The 10,285-nt window shown below is 35.3% G+C and overlaps 1 protein-coding gene across 1 annotated transcript; it reads right to left on the bottom strand.

The window, feature by feature from the left end:
* Nucleotides 1–2,979: 2,979 nt before the first annotated feature.
* Nucleotides 2,980–9,707, bottom strand: LOC140450111 (venom allergen 5-like). The gene is made up of 5 exons (XM_072543544.1): nucleotides 9,483–9,707; nucleotides 5,025–5,189; nucleotides 4,210–4,291; nucleotides 4,004–4,151; nucleotides 2,980–3,333 (listed from the first exon to the last, which is right to left on the bottom strand). Exons 1-5 carry the CDS (start codon nucleotides 9,603–9,605, stop codon nucleotides 3,093–3,095), a joined length of 759 nt encoding a protein of 252 aa, XP_072399645.1. The 5' UTR covers nucleotides 9,606–9,707; the 3' UTR covers nucleotides 2,980–3,092.
* Between the last annotated feature and the right edge of the window lie 578 nt (nucleotides 9,708–10,285).

Below are 10,285 nucleotides of genomic sequence, written 5' to 3'. Positions count from 1 at the left end.
ATAATATTAATGATATAATTATTTATACTCTTCTGTAAGTTTCCAGCAAGTGCATTTCTTGTATGTAATACAGTATTAATATTCTAGTTGTAATTTTTCAAATATTTTCATTTAGTTCTTGTTTAATGTTTTCCTTTTAAAATTGGATGTGTATGAACAAATCCATGAAAAATTTCAATAAAGGTTTACTTATATATTCCAAATTTTGTTTTATTTTTAACCTGCAATCGACGAAAGGCCAATATGTAGCCTACAATTAACGTTTTCATACATTCTACATAGTTTAGTGCTCTCCAGAGGTAGTTGATTCGATATTTAGCCAAAGATACAGTAAGTATTTAGAAAATTGGAATTGTTGCAGTATGCATCACTATCATTCACTCCTCAAGAATTTCTCTCCAGTCGTCCCTATCAATCGCCTTGCCGCCAAGCACGTATTCTTATATTTCTCATGTCTTCATCGATGTTATCAAGGAACCTTGCTCTGGATCTTCCTCTTCTTCTCTGACCAATGGGTCTATAGAAAATGTCACACCGAGAGTGCAGTACGGCTAATATAGGAATGCACAATTGCCGGATTTCACGCCTTGTGCATGGCGATAAAACAGGTCCAAGTGGTAGTCACAGAACCGTACCCAGATCTCTACGCCGGGCTCTGTTATTTATTATAAAATAATATATTGATAAAATAATTGCCTTCAAGTAGCCAAATAAGAGGCATGAATTTGAATAAAAAGACCTTAAGTTTTTAGCGAGAATTTTATTATAAAACTGTATACTTTATTAAACTAACAAATGTATTTTAAATTACATTTCTTGATAGCTATAAATATACCGGGTGGAACCTCCGGTAACTCGATTTCCGTGCACCCAGCCCAATATCCAAGAAAAACTTTTTCTTTTGTAAATATGTGAAAAATTATCAGGAACGGGAATATCGAAAAAGCTTTGCACATTTTTTAATCCCGGCGATGTTATTAAAAAAACAAGTTGCGCACTTGAATCACTGCGAAATTTTAACACCTACTATGAAATTTTTTTTTGTGGAAATCTGAAGTGCAGTTTTTCTCCTTGTTAAAACATAATGCAGTCTCGCATTTTTTACACACAACATAAGTTTACCTAGTTCCTTGGCATAGCAACCTGGTAGTTTTCGGCGAAACATTGTGTTATTCCATATGGGATAATGGTTTTCCTTGCCCACACTTGACCAGATGAGCAGGTATAAGGTTTATAGTGTAAGTTATTTAACATTATATTATATTTATACTTTATTAAACTAACGAATATATTTTAAATTGCATTTCTTGATAGCTATAAATATACAGGGTGGAACCTCCGGGAATTCGATTTCCGTGCACCCAGCCCAATATCCGAAAAGCCCATACTCTGATTGTACTGGTAAATGCATTTTATTGGTTATACAGTATAAAATAATCGAGGTTACTCACAGATATTCAATTAATTACACTAAAGTCGTCCTCTACATCCGAGATGTCGGATTCGCTTTCGCTACTCTCCCCTGTGTTCGCGTGTATTATCAATTGGTATACGTCATCTTGCAGGTTGTCCGCAGTCCACATCTCAGTTTCCGTTTTCTCAACAACATGAGTGACATAATTGCGCCAATTTTGCTCTGTGACGCGTGCGAAACCGTCGTCGACCAACTGGCGTACCTCGTCGTTTTTAAAAGTGGTATTATGGGTACCTACATATCGCTTAACTTGGTTCCACACCATTTCTATAGGATTCAATTCGCAGTGATATGGAGGAAACCTTAAAATATAAACATTATGTTGTGAAGCATACTCATCAAGATGATACTTATCGTATTGATCTTTAAAAGCACGCGCTGCTTCTAATAGCTCGGATTTCAAATAACACTCCTCGAAAAAAATGTCTTTTTCCACTAGCCATTCCTTGATTGCAGCTTTATTCCAGGAATTGTTAGGGAATCTCTCTTTACGGGAGTGGTACGATGCATTGTCCATTACAATGACATTCCTGCGACCATTATTTGGTAAATTTGATATTAACGTCTCCTTAAACCACGACTCAAAATATGCGGCATCCATCATCGTGATAGTCGCCATCATTTTTCTTTGCTAGAAAAACACGCTGTGTGCCAGGAAGGAAACCTGAAAAACCTGCATGCAATAAAACATATCGTGGACCTCGTTTAGTAGGTGCTTTTAAGCCAGTACTTAAACCTTTGAGAAAAGCATCACGACTGTTTTGTATCGTAGTATCGCACCATTCGTAATTTATAGATTGGCCAACATTAACCCGCGATTCGTCCAAATATATGATATTGCAATGGTCTTTTCGCTTGAAAAGCTTGGAGTTTATCAAATACTAATTATGACAAACAAGTTTATGGCCATATTTAGGTGATTATGTTAATGATGGTAATTTGTAGCAGAAGTTTTACAAAAGAAATGAAGACCTATTTATAGAAACAACATAACTGTATTTTTAATATTTTACATACAATAGAAAAAATCTAATTTCTATGAAAGAATTGGAAATTTGAATATTATATATAATATCTATAAATAATATCATTTCCAAGTTTCCAAATTCTTTCCTAGAAATTATGTAGGTTTTTTCTATTTTATGTAAAACATTAAAACTACAGTTATTGTATGTTGTTCTTGAAAAGAGGTGTTCAAATGTTACTCTTTTGAATACGATTCAATTGTATATCTCATGTTGACGTTATATATGCAAAATTCATAGTTTTCATTGTCAATAACTTATCAATGCCTTAGACAAATAGACCTAAATAACAAAGCCCCCGGTTTGGACAATCTTCCTTTGAAGGCATAATCCTTTGCTGATATCTTATAAAAAAAGAGTGTCTGGGTTTGCCTTTTCATAATGCAATATCTGCATTCCTCGTATCCCTTGTACATTTTTTACTGAAAAAAGCACCAACTGCAATGAAATATCGAAAGGACTTTGCAAACAAAACTGTAAAATTTTTAAACATTTTAATAACACTTTATGTTATAAAAGTACGAAGTTAATGATGGATGTTTTTTGTTATATTAACAATACCAAATAAAAATAAAACAAACTACATTTTCTACTTAAAGGTAATCATTTCCACACAGCCCACGATATCTACTATTGACCGGCAGTCCTCCGCAGTTTGATGCCGGTGAACCTTGTTTATAGATCGCCTGTCCTTGATAATTACCCCCTGGTCCGTAATTGCAGGCCATTAGGTGGGTGTTCCAACCGTCAGAATTTACGAAGAAGGTGATAGCACACCCGATGTGGTCTGTATTGGCCCATACTTGTTGCGTATAGTGGCCCACTCTGGCGTTACTAAAAACAAAATATTAAATTATTAATTTTTACCAATACGTTGGCGCTCACCAGCAGATAAACCGGAAAAAGTGGTAAGAAACCAAATTGATTATATAATGATTAAAGACAGACATCGTAACACCATCAAATCAGTTAAAACATATCCAGGAGCAGATGTCACATCAGACGATAACCCGCTAATCGCTAATGTCGCGCTTAAGCTTAAACGTATTAGAAAACCCAAAGAACTCCACAATTAGATGTCAGAAAACTGAAAGAAGCTGATATAAAAAAAAACTCCAACAGAACATATACGAAAACTTTGATAAATTAGATACCAACAACTACGAGATAAACCAACAATGGGAAACATTAAAAAACTGCCTCCTCGTTCCATACAAAGAGATATTAAAAGAACCGATAAGAAAGAGAGACAACTGGATGACCGATGAAATACTCGACATGATGGATCAAAGAAGACAAGCCAAGACTAGGTGACTAGTATAAGTGTCAAACAAAAAAAATTTGACGTTACAATAGTAGCTGGATATTTTCCAACAAAAACATAATCTAAAAAAGATAATTACATCCAGTTGTTCAATACGTTTGGAGAAACATTTATAGTTGGTGCAGCTTTATAGCTAAGAACACCACCGTATGGGGTTCTACTTAAAGCTATGATACTTACAATCCATATCGCGAAACACCCCAAGATCTAAAGTCCTTATCTTCATTATACCAGGAATTTATTACATCAGTGATAACCGATCTAACGTTTTCAACGTATCCTTTGGTCCATCTTATGCCTAAATTTTGTCCTACCCATGACCATTGGGCTACAAAGAATAAAGCAATGAATACATTGGAATATTTTGAATTGTATTGGAAACTCACCAGTGCGTCTGCATTTATCGTGGGCGAAGTTACAAGTGTTCGTCAAACATTGTGCAATGCTTTCTAGTTCTCTGTTGTAACTCTAAAACGAGAGCATTCGTTTAGTTTAAATTGCAACAATTTGTACTTAATATATTGTGGTTATTGATTTTGAAATATAATTTGCAACCTCAATTTTCCAGTTTTTGATAAACTGTTGGTAGGAGGACGACCGGAAGAAAACCACATTCATTCATTAAATTGCTGATGTTTAGACAGTTATTTACGTCTTTTTTAAGACCCTTTAATTACTGAAACTTTCAGTAGTTAAAGAAAATAATCGCAAAAACGGCTTTAATCAACATTTATTACATTATCCAAAACATCTAACTCAAAAGAATGTTATGATCACCGGATAATCAGTCATGAGTCACTTAAATCTCCACATAAATTATGTATTTACGAATTTCCAGGAAGATATTGAATCCCAGTTTGATTTTGGAAATGCTATGGATATACGAGACACAATATTCGTATATTAACTCAAAGATGTATGGATGTACATCAACTACTTTGTGTTTGTTTCACCGACTATAATAAGGCTTTTGATAAGTTCCTTCATAATCCAACTCATCAGCAATAATGGAAAAATTTACTGATCAAATTAAAACTGATTTACATAGGCGACAAACTTTTGCTTTTACAATGATAAACTAAAATGAATAGAGCAACAAAACATGCTCACCTAGAAACTCTCCATTACAATACAAAACGAGATTTAAAAATACAAGTAATAAACAAACTGTGGTTTTAACAATTTCGACAAACACACTTACCAAAGCCTTCATATTAGACGCTGAAGGTTGATTTCCTCGTTTTTCTTGACCAGTGGCGACTTTATTTCTAAGATTGTTGTGAAGATGTAAAATATATCTTCTGTCGTCATCAGTAAGGTGTATCGGTCGGAAGTTTGAGCTACATTGTGGACCGGGACCACATTGCTAAAAATAATAAAAAACAAAATGAGTACACACACATATATATATATATATATATATATATATATATATATATATATATATAATATATATATATATATATATATATATATATATATATATATATATATATATATATATATATATATATATACAGGGTGAGTTTTTAGTGCGACATAGGAGGCGGGCCCCTGTCATACAATCAGCTACAGCCCAAGAACAAGAACAACCACAAGCGAGCCAAACAATACCAAGTGCTCCACTCGCTGAAGGTGCTGCACTGGAACATCAGCCGGCGCTACTCAAGCGGGACGACCGAGGCAGCGCATGGAATGGACTGTGTTCATGACTGAAAATATTTTGCGCTTCTATTACCAGGTGACAAAGCTCGGTCAAGAAACGATCGGGTATCGAGAAAATCTCTATGCCGAATTTTGCAGGGAGTACCCAGAAATTGAAGTAACTGAACAATGAGTTGCAGATCAATACCGGATAATTATAAAAAAACAAACTTATCCCAGAGACTAGATACAATACCATCAGAGAAAAGTCGAACAGTGGATTAATAACCAGCAGATAAGTGTGGATCAAGTCTCCAATGAAACACATGAGCAGATTGCTGAGCTTTTTTGGTAAGAAACTGATTTTTTGGTAGCTCGTTTATTTCACGAAGCATTTCCTGATATGCCGCACATATCTCAAGGAACAAAATAGAGAAGCAATTCCACGAGCTGGGCCATTTTAGGAAGGTTAAAAAGGAAGCTTCCAATGCATTAATTCATGATACCAAATTGGCTGTAATCCTTTATTTTTATGAACACCCATATACATCTGTTCGAAAACCATCCCCATTACTCGATATTAGCTATTCATTTCTTATTCCAATATTACAAGAAACCAAAATGCATCCTTATAAAATTACACATACTCAAGAGCTCATGAAAGATGATTTTGACGGGAGACCGTATTTTTGTGAACAAATGATGGCAATGTTAGACAGCAACGTGATCCAATTAGAACATGTTTTGTTTTCTAATGAGTGCACGTTTACTCTTCACGGTCATGCTAATCGGCAAAATTGCCGCTATTGGTCCAGGGAAAATCATCATTGGATCAGAGAAGGAAATATTCAATACCCTGAGAAGGTTAACGTGTGGGCAGGAATTATTGAAGATCAGATCAGTCTCTTTTTCATAGATGACAATTTGAATGGCGACAATTATTTAGCATTGCTCCAAAATAATGTAGTGCCAACGTTGGCCAACTTGTATCCTGATCCAGGAAACCCACAAGTTCCAGCGAATATGATATGGTTTCAACAAGATGGAGTACCATCCCACTACTAAATCCATGTCCGGCAGTACCTCAACCAAATATTTTAAAATCGGTGGACAGGGAGGCGAGGATCGATGGAATGGCCACCACGATCCCCAGATTTGACGCCATTAGACTTTTTCTTATGGGGATATGTGAAAAGTATTGTATACAAAACTAAACCCACTGACTTAGCTGACTTATGAAGACGAATAACGCTTGCGATTAGACCGATCACATCTGAGATGTTGAGTACTGTTAGAAGAAATTTCTATTCACGGTTAGGTTGTTGCCAAGACGTTCATGGGGAGCATTTTGAACATCTCCTACATTGACATTATTGTTTAGATTTGTATTACTTAGAAGTTTTTGAATATATTGTAGCGACATTCGGTAAATAGATAATTTTCTTTTCTAAATGTGAATTTTTGCATTTTACTTAATAATTCCGAAACAGGGTATAGGACATTGTATTCAAAAATATCTAAAATGATCTGAGGAATCTAAAAATTAATTAATATACAGGGTGTTCTATTTAAAATAAGCAAGTTGGTATTGGCCACCGTTATCTGATACACCCCTCTCACCGCAGGTTTACGCCTGATTGAACTCGCAGCATCATTGGGAATGGTGGTAATAAGTACATGTTTTCCTCACAAAAATATCCACAAAGCCGCATGGCAATCACCAGACGGTCAAACAAAAAACCAAATTGACCATGTGCTAATTGATAGTCGACATTTCTTGGACGTACTAGATGTAAGAGCATGTAGAGGTGCTAATATAGACTCTGACCACTACCTTGTAAGAACAAAACTCAGGGCTCGTATATCAAACGCTAAGAAGGGTCAGAACACAAAATCTACGAAATATAATACTGATGTGCTAAAATCTGAATTCTGAAGAATTCAAACCCAGAATAACAGCATGTAAAGACAGAGATGGTTCCATAATTAGTGACAAAGAACAGATACTAAACAGGTGGGCGAATCATTTTGAAGAACTGCTTAGCGACAGTCGCGAAGAAGATCAAATAGAAATTACTATGACTGAAATGTCCGAAATCACCGAAGAAGAAATTAGAGAAGCCATTTCAAAACCGAAAAATAACAAAGCCCCCGGTTTGGACAATCTTCCTGCCAAACTCTGTAAAAATGGTGGTGACACCCTTTTTAAACACATGCATAAATTAGTAACCGAAATCTGGCAACGGAAGGAAACGCCCGCGGACTGGAAATTAGGTGTAATGCACCCTCTTCACAAAAAGGGAGATATGGTGGTGTGTGATAATTATAGAGGCATCACCCTACTTAACATGACATTATATAGTATTGTCCAACGTATTGTACAGAAGATTGATCCCCTATGCTGAACAAATAGTTGGGAACTACCAGTGTGGTTTCCGACCCAATAAATCAACAACGGATCAAATCTTCGCAGTCACGTAGATTCTTGAGAAAACGTTTGAGTTCGGAGTCGACACCCACCACATATTTGTGGATTTCAAATCCGCATACGACTCAGTCAACAGACAAAAACTTCTACAGACTATGGTGGAATTTCAAATGCCGCTTCATCTTGTTCAACTAACGGAACTTACACTCACAGGCGTAGAGAGTGTAGTCAGAATCCAAAACGACTTTTCAAGACTCTTCCATTGTAAAAATGGACTGAGACAGGGAGATGGACTGTCGTGTCTCTTATTTAACCTTGCACTAGAAAAAGTAATTCGAGAGTACCATATTAATACGAATGGCACCATCTTTAATAAATCTGTACAAGTGGTCGGATATGCAGATAACATAGACATTATTGCTAGGTCCACAGAGAATGGGATTAAAAACAAACCAAGTATATGTATTGTACTAGATCAGGCAACCAGATACCTAGACTATTAATTGATAATCTGGAACTGGAAGGTGTGGACACCTTCGTCTACTTGGGCTCACTACTGACCAAAGACAACAATGTCAGCGAAGAAATTAAAAGAAGAATAGTGCTTGCCAATAAGTGCTATTATGGCTTGAGGAAACAGATGCCCCAAAACTATCCAGAAAAATTAAAGTTACCATATATAAAACACTAATAAGGCCAGTGTTAACATACGGGTCAGAAACGTGGTCACTTTCACAGAACGACCAAGAATTACTTAAACGTTACGAGAGAAAAATTCTAAGGAAAATATATGGAGGAGAGAACAGGGTTTGTGGCGTAGGCGCTAAAACTTTGAGTTATACAGAAGTTTTGGGGAACCTGACGTTGTAAAATGTATTAAATTAGCACGCCTTCGATGGATAGGACATGTAATTAGGCGAGATGAAGATGCAACAATCAGAAAAATTTTCGACTGAAGAGGACCAGTATGAAGACGAGCCAGAGGAAGACCAAAACTTAGGTATCAAGATAACATAGAGGATGAACTAAAATCCATCGCAGTTAAAGCATGGAGAAGAGTTGCCAGAGACAGGGGCGAATGGAAGATTGTTCTGAAGAAGGCTTTGGCTCATAACGAGCTGTAATGCCGCTGATAATGATCTGATACACCCCGTATAAAAAGTTTTTATGAAATAAAATGAGCAACTATAAATACTAATCGACGTGTTCGACCGTTTTTTCGAATACTCCCTCATTTATATATTAGCTAATTTATTCCATTTGGCTGACACACAGTGTATATACAATGAACATATTTCCACTGGCATGTCAACTCATTGATGCACTAAAACAATAGAAAACAATAAATAAATAGTCGTCATTTTTTTTATATAATAATTTGCAAATTGCTGGTTATTTAAAAATTCAGATAAAAAGGCGTCCTTGGTACTGGTGTTGTGGAAATACAAGCGTTAAATACAAATAAATGAACCAAACTATGGATTCATCCATCAACGTAAAAAATATTTGAATAAATTCTACAACTAAACGTAAAATGTTTCGAAATTACTTTGAAAAAGTGGCAAATAAAATAAATAAAATACTTACCACATTTCTTCTACGACAAACAGTGTGTTCATCAGGTCCACATCTTAACGAACAATAATCGTTATTGCCCTTTGCTTCATAAAACACAAAAAACAAAACAAACAATCGAATAGAGTGAATCATCGTGATGATTGGTGTCTATCAGCGAAATGTGCAATTATAAACGGAACTTTACCTTTTATAAGACAGTCCAGGTGTCAACTTATCAGCATTTAAAAAACAGTACAGCTTTTTAATTACCTGCTCCTATCAACAAAACATGGTCACCTTTACCACATTAGTGATATTTTTGTTGGATAGGGAATTTTATACAGTCAGCGTTTATGTGGTATATGAATAATTGGTATTTTAACAATTACAATACTATCGTATCAATGCGTATACTCGGTCCATTGGCTCTTTGCACAAATTTATTAATTAGTACAATTCGGATTTAAAAGCATAAAGAAACGAAAAAAAAAAAAACGTTAAAACATATAACGATTGTATGAAAAAAAAGCGTTTTATTTATACATTTTGACAAAATATATTTTTTTCGAAAGTTAGCCTAAAACATATTGTAGCGTATTTAAATATAACGAGCGGTTTTAATTTATGTAGATATATTTATTTATAAGCTTACAGCACGATAATATCTTATCAATTAACTTTAACTTATAAAAGCGCTGCTTATATATACAAATTATTATGTACTAGAATAATCTGGAATAGTCCACCTCTATTTCGCTTGTTTGACGGGTCGATCCCTACCGCGGTCGATACATCCAGAAGCTTCGAGAAGTTCCATCATCGTTCTCGAGATG

Source organism: Diabrotica undecimpunctata, chromosome 9, assembly GCF_040954645.1.
Source record: "Diabrotica undecimpunctata isolate CICGRU chromosome 9, icDiaUnde3, whole genome shotgun sequence".
NCBI lineage: Eukaryota > Metazoa > Arthropoda > Insecta > Coleoptera > Chrysomelidae > Diabrotica > Diabrotica undecimpunctata.
The sequence above is the reverse complement of the archived record's forward strand: the minus strand, read 5'-3'. Positions and strand labels throughout refer to the sequence as shown.